The 21,848-nt window shown below is 34.5% G+C and overlaps 1 protein-coding gene across 1 annotated transcript in view; it reads left to right on the forward strand.

Moving 5' to 3' along the window:
- The window catches only part of cdh19 (cadherin 19, type 2), a 111,485-nt gene that overhangs the window by 13,649 nt on the left and 75,988 nt on the right, over positions 1 to 21,848 (forward strand). Inside the window, exons 2-4 of the mRNA XM_030123970.1 lie at positions 7,021 to 7,400; positions 7,545 to 7,839; positions 21,206 to 21,325. Coding sequence (XP_029979830.1) covers positions 7,155 to 7,400; positions 7,545 to 7,839; positions 21,206 to 21,325 — 661 coding nt within the window. The 5' untranslated portion in view covers positions 7,021 to 7,154. The remainder of the gene's footprint in view (positions 1 to 7,020; positions 7,401 to 7,544; positions 7,840 to 21,205; positions 21,326 to 21,848) is intronic.

Raw genomic sequence — 21,848 nt, forward strand, 5'->3', positions numbered from 1 at the left:
AATGGTTTATGTCAAGAAACGTTTATTTTTCCTATGTATGGAGACTTATGGGACACCCTGTAATACTAGTTATTACTAACTTAATACAGACAATATGCAAAAAAAAAAACCTTTTTGATTAAGAAAACTGTTGATTACAGTCTAATAACAATTAGCAACTGATTTAACACATGTTACTGCAGATCAGGTTTATTAACCTGATCTGCAAAGTTACAGTAATGGTATGAATTACAGTGTATTATGGGATGATGCATAAGCGTCCACTGTGTTGGCTGATATGGAACTAAAACAACAAAACCCATGAATATATAAGAGAAGAGCTGGAGAAGAACTGTCCACTGTAGTGACCAGTATCCATGAAAGGGCAAAGTTATAAATGTTTTACTCATCATTAATAAGCAGATCAGTTATGGATTAACAAATACTGAATTTATCATTTGTAAAGCATATTTCTGACATAAATACTCATTCATATATGGTTTATAAGTACAGTTATAAATGTTTTACTCATCATTAATAAGCAGATTAGTTAAGCATTAACAAACACTGAATTCATCATTCATTAAGCATATTCCTGACATAAATACTCATTAATATATGGTTTATAAGCACAGTTATAATGGTTTTGCTCATCATTAATGAGAACATTAGTTATGGATTAACAAATACTGAATTCATCATTCATAAAGCATATTTCTGACATAAATACTCATTAATATATAGTTTATAAGCACAGTTCTAAAAGTTCTATTAATCATTCATAATCATTCATCATTCAGTCATGCAGTTTGTTTGATAATCCCACGTGCTGTGTCTTTCCTTTGTTAGAATAACTCTGATTTTTGTGAGTCTTTAGACATTTCCAACCTTTAAATCTCATTACCTCCGCCAAGGAGGTTATGTTTTCGCCAGGGTTTGTTTGTTTGTTTGTCTGTCTGTTTGTTTGTTTGTCTGTCCGTTAGTGTGCAACATAACTCAAAAAGTTATGGACAGATTTTGATGAAATTTTCAGGGTTTGTTGGAAATGGGATAAGGAAGAAATGATTAAATTTTGGTGGTGATCGGGGGTGGGGGGGCCCACGGGGGGGCCCATTTCCAACAAACCCTGAAAATTTCATCAAAATCTGTCCATAACTTTTTGAGTTATGTTGCACACTAACGGACAGACAAACAAACAAACAAACCCTGGCAAAAACATAACTTCCTTGGCGTGGGGGGGCCCACGGGGGGGGCCACTGATCAGCCTTGGCGGAGGTCTGCGCTCTCCGAGTGCTTCTAGTTTGTAAATGCTTTATATGGCATAGATCAGGGGTGTCAAACTAATTTTCTTCTGGGGGCCATATTCAGCCCAGTTTAATCTGAAGTGGGCCACACCAGTAAAATAATAGTATGATAGGCAATAAATAACTCCAAATTGTTTTAGTGCAAAAAATAACATTCAGTTATGCCAATATTTACATTTACAAACTATCCAAACAAAAAGGATGTTAATAACCTGAAATTTTATCAATATTATGCCTAAACTTATCATTTATACATGCGCATTACAGATCAGATTTACAAAGGCACAAAACATTTAGTAATAGGTAAAATATTGTTAAAATTGCACTTAATTTTCTATAGGCATTTCATATTTGTTCAGGTTATTCACATTTTATTGTTAAAGAATAGTTTCTTAATGTAAATATTTTTATAATTAATGTTTTTGCACTGAATCAAAGAGAAAAAAATTGGTGTTGTCATTATTTATAGGTTACCATGATATTATTTTTGGCTTTGATGGCCTAACTTATACTTTGTAAATTCATCCCGTGGGCCGGATTAGAAACTTTGGTGGGCCGGTTTTGGCCCCCGGGCCGTATGTTTGACACCTGTGGTATAGATAGTGCACACTTTAGATGAGCTCACACCATAGACTTAATTAATGAGTAGTAAGTGCTTTATAACTGCCTGAAATAATGAATTCCTGTATTAATAACTGTTTATAGGACATCTATTGGAAAATAAATGTGTGAGTTAGTATAAAATACCCACTAAAATATTCACTAACCATTAGTACATGTCTGAATAGTGTATGTGCGAGCATAAATGCACATCATAACTGGTTTGTAAGTGACACAATACTAAATTTGTAAATGCTGAATCCATAATTTATAAAGTATGAAAATACAATTATTAAGCACATTGTAGATGAGCTTATTAATGAGGAGTAAAACTATTATAACTGTGCTGATAAACAATATATTAAGTAGTATTTGTGTCAGAAATATGTTTTATAAATGATGAATTCAGTATTTGTTAATGCTTAATTAATGTTCTTATTAATGATGAGTAAAACATTTAAAACTGTGCTTATAAACCATATATTAAGGAGTATTTGTGTCAGAAATATGTTTTATAAATGATGAATTCAGTATTTGTTAATGCTTAACTAATGTTCTTATTAATGATGAGCAAAACCATTATATCTGTGCTTATAAACCATATATTAATGAGTATTAATGTCAGAAATATGCTTTATAAATGATGAATACAGTATTTGTTAATGCTTAACTAATGCTTCATAGTGTGTACTTATTATAAAGTGTTACCATAAAGTTGAGTTCAGCGTTTCATGTCTAGACAAATCATTTGTATGCTTATCACAGGAAAACCCTTTTTGATACAAAAGCATAAAGTGATGGCATAGCTTCAGAACACCCACAGTATGAAGCCAAAAACACACCTACACTGCAGAGACTCGAGAGACAACGGTAAACATATCCTCATTTCACAGGAAAACAGTGTATTTGCTAAGTGTAAAAGAACAGGTTGCCAGTTTTTGACCCAGTTAATACGACGGAAAAACCTGCAAAGTGAAACCGTTTTCTTTTTGGAAAAATATGTCGACCTGATCACAATTAAGGGTACCAGAAAGGGTGCACATATAGATAAAAAATAATAATGCTCTATTAAAAAAGCAGACAGGCCATTTTATTTGTCTGATATTTCTCTTTTAAAGTCCAAAATATTTTTGTTTTATGGTGTCTACTAAAAATTTCGCAGGCTTGTACGCAACCCCTGTCAAATCAGAAATTATTGGGTGTACGGACACTCCAGCCTAATAGGCTTCATATTTAATGCCTACAAAGATATACAAATGTTTCAGCACTCAGGAGAATCATGCATTGTTTATTGCATAGATATAGAGTCCAAAGCATGTGTGCTGAAAAATTCCGTATATTGACAGAAACAACAAGAAAAACACTCAGAGAGCGCAGACCTCTGCCAAGTGAGGTCTGCCCCCCCCCCCCATTCATTTTGTTCTTTATTTTCTTCATTTTTCTTCATTTTGTTCATTATTTTGTTCATTTTTCTTCATTTTGTTCATTATTTTCTTCATTTTGGTTTTATATTTTCTTCATTTTTGGTCATTTTGTTTTTATATTTTCTTCATTTTCTTCAATATTTTCTTCATTTTTCTTCATTGTGTTTTTTATTCATTTTTCTTAATTGTGTTCTATATTTATATTTTCGTCATTTTTGTGCATTTTATTCATTATTTCCTTCATTTGTGTTTATTTAATTTTTATATGTTCTTCATTTTGTGCATTTTGTTCATTATTTCCTTGGTGTTCTTTTAATTTCTGTATTTTTTTATTTATTTTTTTTTGTGCATTTTGTTCACTATTTTCTTTATTTGTGTTCATTTTATTTTTTTATTTTCTTCATTTTTGTGCATTTTGTTCATTTTTTCCCCTTCATTGGTATTCATTCTGATGATGTGAGTCTACCCCTCCTTCTGATTGGACCACCCCACCCCCACCCCCAGTCACCACCAAATTTTAATCATTTCTTCCTTGTGCCAGTATCAACATTTCCTCAAAATTTCATGAAAATCCATCCTTAACTTTTGGAGTTATCTTGCTAACAAACAAACAAACAAACACGCACACAAAGCAAAGCGATCACAATACCTACTTGCGGAGGTAATAAAATTAGACCCACATATTTTGATATGGTGTACGGACTCTACCAGACTGGAATGGAAATCTGTCTGACCACATGGTCGCACCTCTGTTAGATCTGTAACTAAGTCTTCCTGGTACAGGAGGAAAGAAACATTTGGGAACAAGTTATAACAATATATCTATAAGGCATATACGCCATATTATTGATGGAAGTATATTGGTGTACGGACACTACATGAATTTTGGTGAACAACGCACCATTGAAAACTAGTGGTTGGACGTAAACATCCGTTTGACACATTGTTCCCAAATTTTCTGCAGCCAGGGGGCATCCCAAAATCTGTCTAGTTGTGCATATTTAGTCATAATAATACTGAAATAACAGGTTCCCATTCTATTATTACAATTAAAGGGCTGTAAAAGAAGGGTTTTCAGAATAAAATGGTTGATTGTCTTAATACTGAAAATAAGAATTGATAATCAAACAGCTGTTCAACAAAAATGATCGATAAAAGAAAAGCAATGTGATGTGTGTATTTTGTAATAAAAAAGACACAGGAGTTGAGTAGGAATAATTTATTGTGTTACAAAACATGTACAATAATTTTGCTCTCTTATAACAATGAAATCGTGCACATGTTTTCACGCTAATTGGGTCGCCATTTTATCAGCTTTTATCCGATTTTCTTCCAATTTGGAGGATTGCGAGATCTAGTAATAAGATGGCCAAAGAAATGGTTTTGGGGTTATCTTTTTGCAATACTGATTAATAACTGATGCAAATATACTTATACACCTTGATTGTGATCAGGCCGTCTACATAGTTGACAGCAGGTGACTACTATCATGTTTTTTCAACACGCTGCAGTTTATCCGTGAATATAAAGTAAGTATAGTACTAGCTAATTTGCTGTCTTGCCTGACTTTGGTTGTCCTTACTCTTTTGACCCCGATCTTGGTGCACGTTATAATTGGTGCATTGATTGTGCTCATAGTTTGTCAGAGCCATGTGTCTCTGTTTTCCATGTCTGGGGAGACATTGATCTAATTAGAAGTCTTCATTAGTCAGCTACAGAGTGCAGTGTCATGCTTAAGGAATGATGTTCAGGCCCTGCTCTCCCCCCATGAAACACAATACAGGTCCTTGTCTGAATGTTAAACAGAAGCCTGCTTTCAGTTGCCCATGCAGAGCAGCAGGATGCAAAAAAACAGAAAGGACGTTGACAAAGGATACGTCTTTTCTTGTAAAATGTCGTACAATACAAATAGATGCTGGGTTTTTTTTGACTTGTAGATACTCTGTAGACCAGGGGTGTCAAACATGCGGCCCAGGGGCCAAATGTGGCCCGCCAAAGGGTCCAGTTCGGCCCCTGGGATGTTTTTGCCAAGTGCAAAAATTCCATAGTCCTGAATTGAATTAAGCAAAAAAAATTTAGCTTGAATTAAGGAAAAAATCTTGAATTAAGCCCAAAAAAAATCTTCAATCAAACTAAAAAAATCTTCAATTAAGCCAAAAAAAAAAAAATCTTCAATTAAGCAAAAAAAAGTCTCAAATTTTGCAAAAATCTTGAATTACACCACAAAAAAAATCAGCAATTAAGTAAAAAAAAAATCTTCAATTAAGAAAATAAAAATCTTCAATTAAGCCAAAAAAAGTCTCAGATTTTGCCAAAACCTCAAATTAAGCAAAAAAAAAAAATAATAAATTCTGCAATTAAGTAAAAAAAAAAAAAAAACTTCAATTAAGCCAAAAAAATCTTCAATTAAGTAAAAAGAAATCTTCAATTAAGCCAAAAAAATCTCAAATTTAGCAAAAAATCTTGAATTAAGCCAAAAACAAAAAAAAAATCTTCAATTAGGTTAAAAAAAAAATCTTCAATTAAGCCAAAAAAAAGTCTCAAATTTTGCCAAAATCTCGAATTAAGCAAAAAAATCTGCAATTAAGTAAAAAAAAATCTTCAATTAAGCCAAAAAAAATCTTCAATTAAGTAAAAAAAAAAATCTTCAATTAAGCCAAAAAAATCTCAAATTTAGCAAAAAAATCTTGAATTAAGCCAAAAACAAAAAAAAATCTTCAATTAAGTAAAAAAAATCTTCAATTAAGCCAAAAAAAAGTCTCAAATTTTGCCAAAATCTCGAATTAAGCCAAAAAAGTCTTCAATTAAGTTTAAAAAAATCTTCAATTAAGCCAAAAAAATCTCAAATTTAGCAAAAAATCTTGAATTAGGCCAAAAAAAATCATCAGTTAAGTAAAAAAAATCTTGAATTAAGCCAAAAAAAAATCTAGAATTAACAACTTAATTTTTTTCCTTTGTTTTAGTGCAAAAAATAACATTAAATTATGAAAATATTTACATTTACAAACCATCCTGTAACAATAAAATGTGAATAATCTGAACAAATATGAACCTGAAATGTCTAAAGAAAATTAAGCAATTTTTCTGCCTGTTCCTCAGTGTTCGGTGTATTTGCAGATCTGATCCATAATGCACATGTAGAAATTACAAGTTGAGGAATAATATTGTTAAAATTGCACTAAATTTTCTTACGTTTTTAAATCTAAATTTCAGTTTTTTCAGGGTTCTTTTTTTTTTTTGGGATAGTTTATAAAAGTAAGTCTTTTAATATATATATATATTTTTTTACACTAAAACAAAGGCAAAAATGTGGAGTTGTCATTATTTATAGGTTATTCTGTTATTATTTTTCTGGTCAAATTTAGCTGAATGTGGCCCTTGAACTAAAATGAGTTTGACACCCCTGCCGCAGACTGACTAATGAATGAATGCATAATAAAAATTACATATCTGTTTAATCTGAAGCATGTAAAATATTCAACTTTTTCAACATAAATTCAATTCTTTTTAATTGGACAGCCTAAGTTATCATTTTTTAAGCAGCGCTACCCCTGTACATTAATTAGACGCTCCAGACATGCATTTCGTTGCATAATTAAACACTTGCATTTTGGATCTTATACCTCCCCACTACACATCTTTATATTCCCTATCTGGCGCTGCTGAAAAATTGTCACTGCTGCTATTAATTAAATTGTTACTCTTTATTTCAGATACATGAGCATGCATATAAACCAAAGAATAGCGAGATGGGAAACCACACTGCGAGGGTCATGAATTATTGTGCTGTTGAATGAAGAATTGCTAGCGGTGGACCTGTGACGCCTCTATCTTCTGTCCACTAACCATGGGAAGTGCAGAGGAAATACAAGGATGGACAGTAAAAATGAGCACTCCGAGTGTTTTGGCCATGGTGACGGTCTTTTCCATGATTCCTGGCGGGGTACTCAGCGATATGAGGGGTACTCAGGGTCTGGAAGCCCAACAATTAGCCCAGGGGTCCACTCATCTGCATCGTCGCCTGAAGAGAGGCTGGATCTGGAAACAGCTGTTTGTCCCCGAGGAAGATCCCACTCCTCGAGTTATTGGCCAGGTATCCTTTCAAAATTGGATGTCCTCCATGTCCTTGATACAACACTTCCTCTTCAAAATGCATGTTTTCGACTTTCCTTTGAAAAATATGTTTTATCACATAGTTGTTTTATGCATCCTCTTGTTTTTTTTGTTTTTTTTTCAGCTCAAATCGGACTACGACCGAGGCGAGTTCTCCATCAAGTACATATTGTCAGGGGAAGGTGCTGGAGATGCGTTCAAGATCGATGAGTATTCTGGGGAGATTCGGACGTTGAAGAAGCTCGACCGTGAGGAAAAGGCCTTCTACGTCCTTCAAGCCCAAGCAATTAACAGGAGGTCCAATGAACCGGTGGAACCCCAGTCCGAGTTCATCATTAAAGTGCAGGACATCAATGATAATATCCCTCAGTTCCAGAATGAACCATATGTGTCCAGTATCCCCGAGATGTGTCCAACAGGTAGGTTTGAGAAGATCTTTGGTATCTCATAGGGCTGCACTGATCCAATATTTTGAGCTCCAGTACCAGGACTACAGATATCTCCCGATACCGATACTGACCGATCTGATACTACTGTAAAATTTACTGTTATTACACACGGTGAGAAAGAAATGGGGGATTAATTGAGGTAATATCAGTCACTTTTCAACAGCTCTAGTAAGAAATACCTGTGAAGAGTCTAATTTGTCACTCATTGTATCAAAACAGTCAAGACAAAAAGAAATGACCATGAAAATTGAGATGTGTTCTAATACTCGATGAGTATTCTGGGGAGATCCGGACGTTGAAGGAGCTCGACCGTGAGGAAAAGGCCTTCTACGTCCTTCAAGCCCAAGCAATTAACAGGAGGTCCAATGAACCGGTGGAACCCCAGTCCGAGTTCATCATTAAAGTGCAGGACATCAATGATAATATCCCTCAATTCCAGAATGAACCATATGTGTCCAGTATCCCTGAGATGTGTCCAACAGGTAGGTTTGAGAAGATCTTTGGTATCTGGTAGGGCTGCACCGATCCAATATTTTGAGCTCCAGTACCAGGACTACAGATATCTCCCGATACTGATACTGACCGATCTGATACTACTGTAAAATTTACTGTTATTACACACGGTGAGAAAGAAATGGGGGATTAATTGAGGTAATATCAGTCGGCTAAAATTTGCTTAGAGGTCTTATTTATGTCTTTGTGCATAAGAAAACAATAGAAGTGAATCCCCAAAGGAACTTTGTGTTGGTAAATGCAAGTTCTGAAAATTTACAGGATTTCAGTTCTGTTCAACATGTTGATGGTCATATGAACTATGTTTTCAGGTCAAAAATGTCCAATTTCATCACAATTAATGCTATATTTTCATGTCACAAATGGCCAAGTTATATTTGAACTGAATTTACCTGAAAAACAAATATTCTATTCTTTTAGATTCCCCAGTTTTTCTTCCAAGATTCTATCCTACATATCACGTTTTATTTTTACAGGTTCAATATGGAGTATGGTGCTGATCCATCCTGCTTATGTTACACCAATACATACATTAAGAATGTCACACGTCACTTTTTAAATCAACAGTTTTATAATAATAAGCATTTTTATAAAGAAATAACAATTCTATATTGTTATTTCCTCTTTAGTATGATGATAAACTATACAATAAATAATTCTGATCCTAGTTTTTGCACAGGGATCATTAGTGTAAACGGTGACATGGCTGCTGAGCATCAGTATGATGGGATCTGTAACAACCATGTCACATCCGTCCACTGACACATTTTGTGTTTTTGTGTCAGCTGTTATTGTTTTAGATCCACAATACTAACATTTATGAATAAGAGGAGAATTAGCAATAGTAAGTCTATAAGTTTATTACTAATAAAGTACTGGTACTGACCAGAGCATCATGGGTAATGTCACGTCCGTCCACCAGCAAAAGTTTTCACATACACGTGCTATTCAAAATCCAATATTTCTGAAAATATAGCTTCCACTGTCAAATAATATAAGTAGTCTGTGCACAAATGGATTAGCATTATTTCAACACAGTTCTATGCATTTCTTACAACTTTTTTTTTTTTTTTTTTGCCAAAAATGGCCACTCATTTGACCCCCTAAGTAAATTTAAGCTGCAGTCACTTTTCAACACCTCAAGTCAGAAATATCTGTAAAGAGTCTAATTTGTCACTCATTTTATCAAAAACAGTCAAGACAAAAAGAAATGACAATGAAAATGTATCTTTTAAATGAGGCACCCAACTGGTCAGGAAATAGAATACTTGTACTTAATTAACATGAAATGACAAAATGTAAACATATACGTGTGTGGTCATGTGGAGTCAGTCATAAACATATTTATCTTCTCAGTTAACCAGAGGTAAAGCAGTGATAGTGGCTATCACTGTTAAGAAACTGTCAGTACAAAAAGGATCAGAAATCCAGTTTAATTTACCCTTTAAATGAAATAGAATAAACAGGGTCTTTACGTGGGGCACCACCCAAGGTTATTATCGTTAATGAAAACTAACGAAATGACGAAAACTAGAATTGAAAAAACATTTTTGTTAACTGAAATAAATAAAAACTATAATTAAAAGAAAAAATGATAACTAATTGAAACTGTATTGTGTACTTATAAAACTAACTACAACGTATAAAAAAAAAAAAATTATGGATAAAATTCCCTTCATTTTTGTCAATGTTGGATTGATATGAAATAGATTTATTTCACTGTAGCTGTAGCTGTTGGCACCGTACGACACTTTACGGTGCGTCACTTGGTATAGAGTCGTCTTCTGGTCCCCACTGTACCTGGAAACATGGAGACTAAAGCAGCAGAGTCCTGTATGGGATTTATATGAATACGACAGCGAAGAAGAGAAAAGATATGAAAAAAGTAAAACTAATACTAAAACTAAACTAAAACTAAGCATTCAGGAAAAAAACAAAAACTAATAAAAAGTAGCAAACCTGCTCTAAAAACTAATTAAAAGTAACTGAATTAGAGAAAAAACAAGTCAAAACTAAATAAAACTAAACGATAATGAAAAATCCAAAACTATTATAACCTTGGTACCACCCCTGTTGAAAAACACTCTAATATTTTATTTATTTATTTATTTGTTTGTCTGTTTGTTTAGCAGGGACAGTACACGTTAATGAACATTTCTGTAAATGTGCCAGTATTAGCAAAAAGCTGTTTTTCAGCTGTTGTCTCTGGGTAAGATGTGAAGTAACGGCATTCATAAAATTAGAAACATTTTAAAAATTATGGCTACACCCACACATTACAAAGCATTAGTTCACATATACAGTATATACCAGGGGTCTCAAACTCATTTTCTTTCGGGGTCACATTCAGCTTGATTTGATCTCCAGTGGGCTGACCAGTAAAATAATAACATAATAACCTGTAAATAATGACAACTCCAAATGTTTTTATCTTTGTTTTAGTGCAAAAAACCCCCCATTAAATTATGAAAATACTTACTTTTATAAACTATCCAAACAAAGAAGATGTGAAGAACCTGAAAAAACTGAAGTTTCTTAAGAAAAATAAGTGCAATTTTAACAATATTATGCCTCAACTTATCATTTATACATGTGCATTATGGATCGAGTTGTTCAAATTGTGCTTCATTTTCTTTAGACATTTCAGGTTATTCACATTTTATTGTTACAGGATGGTTTGTAAATGTAAATATTTTCATAATTTAATGTTATTTTTTGCACTAAAACACAGACAAAAATGTGAAGTTGTCATTATTTATAGGCATAATGTAATATTATTTTTTCCACATCAAACCGAGAAGAAAATATGGAGTCATTCTTTTTTGTCGGTTATTCTGCTGTGATTATTTTACTGTAGATCATATTGGTCTGTACGTGGAACCAGAACTAAAATGAGTTCCACAGCCTTGACTGTGGAATTTTTACACTTTGCAAATTCATTCCAGGGGCCGGATTGGAACCTTTGACGGGGAACATTTGGCCCCCGGCCCGCATGTTTGAGACCCCTAGTATATACAGTTAAGCTTTAAGTATTAGTACAAACACCTGGAGAGACATTGGCACATGGACAGGTAGTCATGCAGCGCAAAACAAAGAAAACTTGATTCCTGTGGAGATGAACATGAACACTTTACCTGGTTGCATGCAGCTCTTGTTAGTGAGGTACAATAGTGCTGATTATATGGACACACAGGAGGAAACATGCAACGTGCATCAGGAGACCTGCAGGGCTCTAGTGTGTTCGATGTTGATTTGATTTCAACCAGTGTTTAAATTCATTCTTGAAGGTGTCCAGGTGAATAGTAGTAAGACAACAATATATTGAACAAGCCGTGCACCATTTTTCTTTTTTGGCCGTGCTTTTTGAAAATTAACTGTGCAAATCCCAGGTACACAGCTCGCTGCCTAATAGACTGCACTCGTTAAAGTTAACTGCTTGGGCTCGTTAGCCTTAGTTTCGCTATACTCGCTGTACTCTTTGACGTGATGCTTCATTAGGTTAGTTGTGTTGTACTTTATAATGCTGCCGTCACGTCTTGAAACACACACTTCACAGATACTGTAAGTAGCAGTGGAAGCTGTTGGCGTGACAAGTGTAAAATATTGCCACACCGCCGACCCTTTTCTGTTAGCTGCCTCCATGTTAAGTTACATTTCCCACAACCAAAGATCTGCACGACAATGAATAACTCACCCGTCGCTAGGGATGGGAATCGAGAACCGGTTCTTTTTGAGTTCTTTTTGTTCCCAGTAGCTCGATTCCTTGGAATCGTTTGCCTGCCTGCTTAACAATTCTGCTTATCGATTCCACCTCCGTTGTGCATGCGCAATGATGTCACACGTATGCTGCATTGTTTTGGTCAGAACGTAGCCAACATGGCATTGAGGCAGAAACGGTTTCAACAGACAACACCAGGTCCACTGGAACACTGTCAAAGCTTCCATGTCTTCTAAAGGGTGGAATCCCTCCAGTATCCTCAAACATTTGTCCACAGCATGTGAATCATTTACAGGAATGACACGTATTTGATTTGCTACTTAGCAGTGCGGGCAACAAACGTCGTAACTTCTCAAATACAAGTTCCCGAAAAGTAAGAAGGGAAAGGAAATGAGGTGCACAACAACAGGAGACAAGCCGAGCCAAGTCGAACTGGTTCCACGTAGTAGAAGTACGGCAACAGAGGAATTAGTAAAGCATCTTTAGTTTCACTTTCACTGTAACACCGCACCCCACCCACCCCCAGAACCGAACCTGGCGTCATGTGTTATTATTTGTCCATACTGTACAGGGTGGGGAAGCAAAATGTACAATATTTTGAGGCAGGGATGGAAAGACAGTGTATGACCAATTAGTTTATTGAAAGTCATGAGAATTTATTTGCCACAAGAAAATTGACATAATAGAAAATGTTTTTATTCTATGTGTCCTCCTTCTTTCTCAATAACTGCCTTCACACGCTTCCTGAAACTTGCGCAAGTGTTCCTCAAATATTCGGGTGACAACTTCTCCCATTCTTCTTTAATAGTATCTTCCAGACTTTGTCGTAATAGTTTTGCTCATAGTCATTCTCTTCTTTCCATTATAAACAGTCTTTATGGACACTCCAACTATTTTTGAAATCTCCTTTGGTGTGACGAGTGCATTCAGCAAATCACACACTCTTTGACGTTTGCTTTCCTGATTACTCATATGGGCAAAAGTTTCTGAAAAGGTATGGATAATAGTGTTAGGTATGATTATGACATCAATATATGTTTGGTTTCAAAACAATTGACGTAGTGTCTGCTGAGAAAAAACAACTAAATGTTCATTGTAAATTTTGCTTCCACACCCTGTATATGTTCTATTTTCTGTGCAGATGGAAATATAAAAGACTGTTAATGCAAACACACCCGTTTGTACTCTTTTATTCCCTCACCCAATGAGAATCGATAAGAGAATCGATAAGGAATCGGATTGATAAGCAATATCGATAATGGAATCGGAATCGTTAAATTCTTAACAATTCCCGTCCCCACCCGTCACATTGACAGTGACATCACAAAGTGTGCAACACAGATCAGCCAAGTAATGGAGAAGTGGCTGCTTGAAGTAATGCGATGAATAAAATAAGCACTTCAGATCAGTCGAATGGATCGGCACTTTTTTTTTTTTTACCGATATCAACGGTGGATCAGACCGATATCCGATACCAGTATCGAATCGGTACATCCCTAGTATCTGGGAACACAGGTTTATAATGTAGCCTCTTAACAAAAGTGTTTCTTTCCAAACTATGTCCCTGTTTGTCATTATTCTCTCTAAGTAGGCCGCTGTGTTTTTATTTTGGTAACTTAGCAATGTCTTCCACGGTTTTAGTCATTTGTCTCGCCATGTTCTTTTCGTATGTTGAGTGTCTTTTAATTGATTTGTGTGGATGCAGCTCAGGTAGAAGCCCAAGAGAGTACAGTGACAGTCAATCCTGAACCAGATAAAAATGATTAGAAGAGTGGCTGAATTACCAAGAGCGGGGGGGAAATGTGGTAAGATTTTATGCATTTTAAATGTTCCATCTATGCAAATAACAGGTGTCTTTCATTTTGGAAGGAGACTAGCTCATTATTCTTTATTGGATGTAGATGCAGTAGACGTCAGTGGGTGCCCATGTAGATGACTCCAAATACCCTAGGTGAACTTCCCTTACGCCACGATCAGATTTTCTTGAATGAGGCAACTTGTATTTCTTTTATGCATTTATTAACTGAGATGGTGAATATGAGAAACATGTTTAATGTACAAGGTGGCTTCTAAAAGTTTGTGGAAAAAAGATAGTTAAACTTATATTCATTTTTCAATATATACTCCATCTAGGTCACAGGTGTCAAACATGTGGCCCGGGGGCCAAATGCAGACTGCCAAAGGGTCCAGTTCGGCCCCTGGGATGTTTTTGCCAAGTGCAAAAATTCTACAGTCTTGAATTGAATTAAGCCAAAAAAAGAAAAAAAAAAAAAAAAAAAAAAGCTTAAGGAAAAAATCTTGAATTAAGCCAAAAAATTTTTTTCAATTAAGCCAAAAAAAATCTCAAATTTAGCAAAAAATCTTGAATTAAGCCAACAAAAATCTTCAATTTAGCAAAAAATCTTGAATTAAGCCAACAAAAATCCTCAGTTAAGTTAAAAAAAATCTTGAATTAAGCCAAAAAGAAAAATCTTCAATTAAGTAAAAAAAAATCTTCAATTAAGACAAAAAAAATCTCAAATTTAGCAGAAAATCTTGAATTAAGCCAAAAAAATCTTCAATTAAGTTAAAAAAAATCTTGAATTAAGACAAAAAAAAAAGAAGTCAAATTTAGCAAAAAATATTCAATTAAGCCAAAAAAAAATCTTCAATTAATTTAAAAAAAAAAAAATCTTCAATTAATTAAACTAAATTAATTGAAGATTTTTTTTGGCTTAATTCAAGATTTTTTTGCTAAATTTGAGATTTTTTTGGCTTAATTGAAGATTTTTTTTGCTAAATTTAAGATTTTTTTTGTCGTAATTCAAGATTTTTTTTTTTACTTAATTGAAGACTTTTCTTTTTGGCTTAGTTCAAGATTTTTTTTAACTTTATTGAAGACTTTTTTGGCTTAATTTAAGATTTTTTTGCTAAATTTGAAATTTTTTTTGTCTTAATTCAAGATTTTTTTTTTTTTTTTTTACTTAATTGAAGATTTTTCTTTTTGGCTTAATTCAAGATTTTTTTTAACTTAACTGAAGATTTTTGTTGGCTTAATTCAAGATTTTTTGCTAAATTGAAGATTTTTGTTGGCTTAATTCAAGATTTTTTGCTAAATTTGAGATTTTTTTTGGCTTAATTGAAAATTTTTTTTTTGGCTTAATTCAAGATTTTTTCCTTAATTAAAGCTTTTTTTTTTTTTTTTTTTTTTTTTTGGCTTAATTCAGTTCAAGACTGTAGAATTTTTGCACTTGGCAAAAACATCCCAGGGGCCGAACTGGACCCTTTGGCGGGCCACGTTTGGCCCCCGGGCCACATGTTTGACACCTGTGTAGTAGAGTTTAATTTCATGGTTTAGGAACTGAACATTACATGTCAGTTTTGTGTTTGCTGTGTGCTCATCTAAAATTCTGTTGGAGTTTACATTGTGCTGGAAGCCAGACATCTGCTGACATTAGCTGACGCTGTTTCGAAGCAAACAGTATCTACAGTTACACACTGGAAGGGAAGAGGGAAGAGTTCTGCAGAAAATCCAAACCACTATCATGGATGTCAGTAGAAGATGTGTTACAGGAGTTAGCTGATGTCAAACAAATGAGTGGATCTTAGTGCAAAACAGATTCCAACACAAACTTCACCACAGCATAAATTGACGCCAATTTTATTCGTAATGTTTTTTTCTATATGTAGTGTATAGTTTTTTTTATTGCTGGGTTTATGAAAACTATAGTCAAATAACATATTTAAATGGGCATTTTAACCCTTTCATGCATGCTGAGAACCTTAGTCAAGATTTTTTTTCTTGAGTGTTTTTATTCCTCCTTAGGCATGAAAAAACAATGTGATCAAGTTTTGGTAACACTTTACTTGAAGGTCTAGTTTATAATGCATTAAGCGCACATTCATAAGACATTATAATGCATTTATAATACATTATAAAAGTCATTACAACAGTTTATGATCATGTAAAACAACTTATACCAAGGTTGATAAAGTATTATAAGTGTAGGCATAATGTATTATAAATTCAGCTTTCATAATGTTTTATACCTCCATATCAAAGTGACAACAGTGTTTGTAGGAAGAATCTCAACTCCTGGGTTACGTAACACATTATCAACTGTATGATATAACACATGTATGATGACTTATGAGCAGTATCTGCTGGCTCTAAGTAAAGTGTAAGTCAAAAATTATACATCCAAGTGTTCTTAATAACTCTTTATTTTGCAAAAACAAAACATTAAAAGAACAGAGACAGTAAATTGAAGTGTTACGTGTTGCTTTATACATATTTATTTTTATTTATTTATTTTTTTCAAACATGCAAAGAAAATAAAACAAAACATAGCAAATTAAGACATAAACAAAATAACATTTAAGTGGACAGAATCTATCTTCAAGCACATACAAGTCTGAATTTTGCATGGTCGAAAAGGAGTAGGAAGAATTATAAACTAAATAATACATAAATAAAAAATAATGTGGCAGCTCTAAATCTTTGTTAACTCAAACGCATACTTTTTTAAAAAAATAAATATGAAATCTCTAAAATAGATGGGTATAGGGACCAGTGACAAAACCTAACAAAAGTTCCCCACCTAAAAAAAATAAATTCCTTCACACTGCTTTGGTGTGGATGTATAAAACATTATGAAAGCTGAATTTATAATACATTAGGCCTACACTTATAATACGTTATTAACCTAGCTATAAGTTGTTGTACATGATCATAAACTGTTGTAATGACTTTTAAAATGCATTATAAATGCATTATAATGTCTTATGAATGTGCGCTTAATGCATTATAAACTAGACCTTCAAGTAAAGTGTTACCCAAGTTTTTTTTTTTTTTTTTTTTTCTATGGAGTTACAAAAATGTCCATGCATTTAATTTTTGAAGTAAAGAAATGTTTAGAACCCATTATCAGAAAGTGATATTAAAACAATGAAATAATAACATTTTTAATGCTGCTAATCTGATGTTTTCTCACATTTTAACATATTCTAATGCTAGTTATTACTCACTTCATGGAGATAATATGCAAAAAAACAAAAAAAAAAAACAAACTGATTTTGTCTAACAAATGACAATTGATTTACACTCAAACATGTTTCTGCAGATCAGGTTGATCAAAAGCAGTAAAGTTTCAGTAATGGTCTTAATGTCAGTGTATGGGATGATGCATAAGCGTCCACTGTGTTGACTGATATGGAACTAAAACAACAAAACCCATGAATATACAATAGAACAGCTGTGAAATAACTGTCCACTGTAGTGACCACCATGCATGAAAGAGTTAATTAAGGAACATCACTAAAGGACACTTACATAGTAAAGAAACTGGATTGTTATGCCTATTTGTACTTTAATTTAAATGCAAGTTGCATAAAGATTGTTTTATTGGTTCAACAAATACACGTAAAAATACTGGGCTCTCTTCATATGTACATACTCTGTCCTGACGTACCAAGGATACTACAAGTTTGTGAATATATTAATGTGCAGATATGCATGGAAATATGTATATGCATACAGTTACATGTGTACACTTCTTTGCAGATGAGATGTTTTTTATTTACCCATAAAGACCCAAACATCCACCAGCGACCAAAGCCATCTACTGATCTAAACTGTTTAATACCGTTTGATTAACGAATTCTATCAATCCATGTAAATAATTGTTGTAAAATGCAGTTTATGGTCATCAGATATGACCCATTTGGACGTTCAGAGGCTCTGTGGTTACCGTGGAAACACCGTCATCTTCTACAACATTGATTCACTAGTAAAACCTGTGGAGCTGGATCAATGACAGTGGATGGAGACACTTAGTTTATGTTCAGTTAATGAAAGTTTTTTCTATTTCTGATCTGATAATCCTCAACTTTAATGTGAGCTTTTATGAACGTCTACATGATCAGTAAATTTAATATAGGAAAATACCTGATTTTCACTTAAAAATGCTAAATACAAAGGATAGTATTGTATGATGATAAAAAAAAAAAAAAAAAAAAAAAAAAAAAACTTAAGGAAGGTTAAATAGAGACAAATATTCTTTTTTTTTTTTAATTGCCACAAAAGTAGTACTGGGTCTTTATGGGTTAATATCTGTTGATCCACTAATCCTATCAATTCATGTAAATAATTGGTGTAAAATGCAGTTTATGGTCATCAGATATGACCCATTTGGACGTTCAGAGGCTCTGTGGTTACCGTGGAAACACCGTCATCTTCTACAACATTGATTCACTAGTAAAACCTGTGGAGTTGGATCAATGACAGTGGATGGAGACACTTAATTTATGTTCAGTTAAGGATGTATTTACTGATGAACTCACATTTTCTTCAGTTTTTTCTATTTCTGATCTGATAATCCTCAACTTTAATGTGAGCTTTTATGAACATCTACATGATCAGTAAATTTAATATAGGAAAATACCTGATTTTCACTTTAAAAAAAAATACCACATGCAAAGGATAATATTGTAATATATGATGATAAAAAACTTAAGAAAGGTCAAATAGAGAGTTTTTTTTTTTTTTTTTAAATTGCCACAGAAGTAGTACTGGGTCTTTATAGGTTAATACCTGTTGATCCACTAATCCTATCAATTCATGTAAATAATTGGTGTAAAATGCAGTTTATGGTCATCAGATATGACCCATTTGGATGTTCAGAGGCTCTGTAGTTACCGTGGAAACACAGTCATCTTCTACAACATTGATTCATCAGTAAAACCCATAGAGTTGGATCAATGACAGTGGATGGAGATGCTTGTCTTATGTTCAGTTAATGATATATTTTACTGAAAAAGTCACTTTTTCTTCAGTTTTCTTTGTTTCTGATACAATAACCCTCGACTTTAATGTAAGCTTTAATGAACAAGTATGTAATCAGTGAATTAAATACAGAAAAATACCTGATTTATGTACTTAAAAATGCCAAATACAGAGCAGAAGACCAGAATAAATGGTGATAAATCATTTAAAGGTTAAAGATCATTTGAGAACAACCACAAAAGTAGCACTGGGTCTTTATGAGTTAAGTCACAGGTGTCAAACATGTGGTCTGGGGACCAAATCTGGCCCGTCAAAGGGTTCAATCCGGCCCCTGGGATGAATTTGTAAAATACAAAAATTACACTGAAGATATTAACAATCAAGGATGTTAAAATCATTTTAGGTCATTTCAGTCTAAAGTGGATCAGACCAGTAAAATACTATCATAATAACCTCTAAATAATGAAAACTGTAAATTTGTCTCTTTGTTTTAGTGTAAAAAAAAAGTAAAATTACACAAAAATGTTGACATTTACAGTCTAGCCTTTAACAAAAAATGTGAATATCTGAAATGTCTTAAGAGAAGTATGTGGAATTTCAAAAATATTGTCCGTGTTATTTAATGTTTTGTGTATTTGTAGATCCACTGTGATCTGTAGGTTGTGATTCACATGTATAAATGATAAACTGAGGCGTAATACTGTTAACATTGCACTTATTTTACTAACAAATTTTCAGATTGTTCATGTTATGTTCAAGTACAATTCGTAGATGTAAACATTTTCATTACAGAATTTTAATTTTTCCACTCAAAAGTTATTATCTTATTATTTATATTATTTGACTGGTCCGGCCCACTTTAGATCATAATAAGCTGAATGTGGCCCCTAAACTAAAATGAGTTTGACAGCCCTGAGTTAAGTCATGATGATGACGTGGTAACATTTTGCATCTGAACGTTTGTCAGTTTTCTTCATTATTAAAGTCTGTGGCTACATAGTTTTCACGGTTCTAAGTATGCCTCACAGGAAATTACAGGGGTTGGACAAAATAATGGAAACACCTTCACCTCAAGATGATAATGCCCCAATCCATACAGCTAGAATTGTTAAAGAATGGCATGAGGAACATTCTAATGAAGTTGAGCATCTCGTATGGCCGGCACAGTCCCCAGACCTCAACATTATTGAGCATTTATGGTCAGTTTTAGAGATTCAAGTAAGACGTCGATTTCCACCGCCATCGTCTCTGAAAGAGTTGGAGGGTATTCTAACTGAAGAATGGCTTAAAATTCTTTTGGAAACAATTCACAAGTTGTATGAATCAATACCTCGGAGAATTGAGGCTGTAATTGCCGCAAAAGGCGGACCTACACCATATTAAATGATATTTTGTTGATTTTTTAAGGTGTTTCCATTATTTTGTCCAACCCCTGTATATATCAAACTTTAGCCTTTTATACTTTTTCTTCCCACATATATATGTTATTTATTGTCTCCAAGTCTTCAAATATTAATCCTGACTGAAAACACTGAACAAAAGGTTATATGAATGTCTGTCATCTTCCCTTATTCAGGAAGTTAAAAGAATTGGATTCAGCATGATAACTTGGGGTGCCTTTATGGATAAATTTCTTAAATAATATTATTATAACCACTGCCCTTTCATACCACAAACATTACCATTTCAATTTATATGTAATCTGCTTTTGCCGTATAATATCTCACCCGTAATAAATCATAATGTATTTGACTGAGGACGAGAAAGTGAGAGGGGAAGGTTGAAGTGCGGACGACTAAGAATAAGAAATGCTGCAGTAAATCCCTGCCTGCGAGAGAGAAAAGAGACCTTTCTGGGGGGGGGGGGGGGGGGGGGGGGGGGGGGGATGAGATAGACACAAGGAGAGTGTGGGAGAGAAAGATAGAAAGCAAGGTGAGGAGAAATGGTCAGCCAAGAAAAAGGGTAGTACGTGTGAAAGATAGAGAGGTGAAAACGAATCAGAGAAAACGAGGGGCAGGTGGATGGTGTGTGAGATGTCGCTATAAGGCTGGAGAGGCTGTCACGCACACCTGCACCGCCATACTGAGCTGTGAAAGGCCACCCCCACCTCCCCTCCGACTCTCACCCCTTTGTCAACATCCCTCCCCTAACCCTACCTCAGCTTCACCCCCTCCTCTCCTCTATTTTCCACCGCTCTCTCCCCCCAGAGTCAGACAGACAGACCCTGCGGGACTGTGGCATAATCACTTTATTTCCCCGTCGACTGGAACTGCTGCCTGAGCTAACACCGACTGTGTGATCCACTCCCCCCCCCCCCACCCCCTACCCCCTACCCCCCACAGGGACCACAGTGGCCCAGGTGACAGCCACAGATGCTGATGATCCCATGTTTGGAAACAACGCCAAGCTCATCTATTCCATCCTGCAGGGGGAGCCCTACTTCTCTGTGGAGCCCAAAACAGGTACCGCCTCCGAAGGGGCTCTCAGACTTTTTTTTTTTTTCTTTTTTTTTTTTTCCGTAATCAGCTGAGTCTCTTGGCAACCGTAGCGTGGATCATAATGGCGGCGCACTAGAGATTTGATTGTGCTGAGCTAATTTTGCGTTTATAACAAGTGGTGTTCAGATAAACTGGATTGCGGCGCTGGTTCAAAATTCATGTTGTTTAGGCAGGAAACAAAGCTGTCCTTGGGCCTCGTCCTTCTGGTTCTAGTCATTTTTGATAACTGCGGCTATGTCTCACTGTCATCACTGTTTACCATCTCCTGACAGCTTAAATCAGCCACCGAGATATTGGATGGCTGTTGAAAAAGACACAAGATGAGATGAATTATTTGTTGACTTGATTGATGACTTCCAAGGCAAAATTAGCACAGATACACCTGCGTACAGGGTGGGGAAGCAAAATTTACAATATTTTGAGGCAGGGATTGAAAGACAGTGTATGACCAATTAGTTTATTGAAAGTCATGAGAATTTAAATCTTC

Source organism: Sphaeramia orbicularis, chromosome 20 (assembly GCF_902148855.1).
Source record: "Sphaeramia orbicularis chromosome 20, fSphaOr1.1, whole genome shotgun sequence".
NCBI classification, from domain to species: Eukaryota; Metazoa; Chordata; class Actinopteri; order Kurtiformes; family Apogonidae; genus Sphaeramia; species Sphaeramia orbicularis.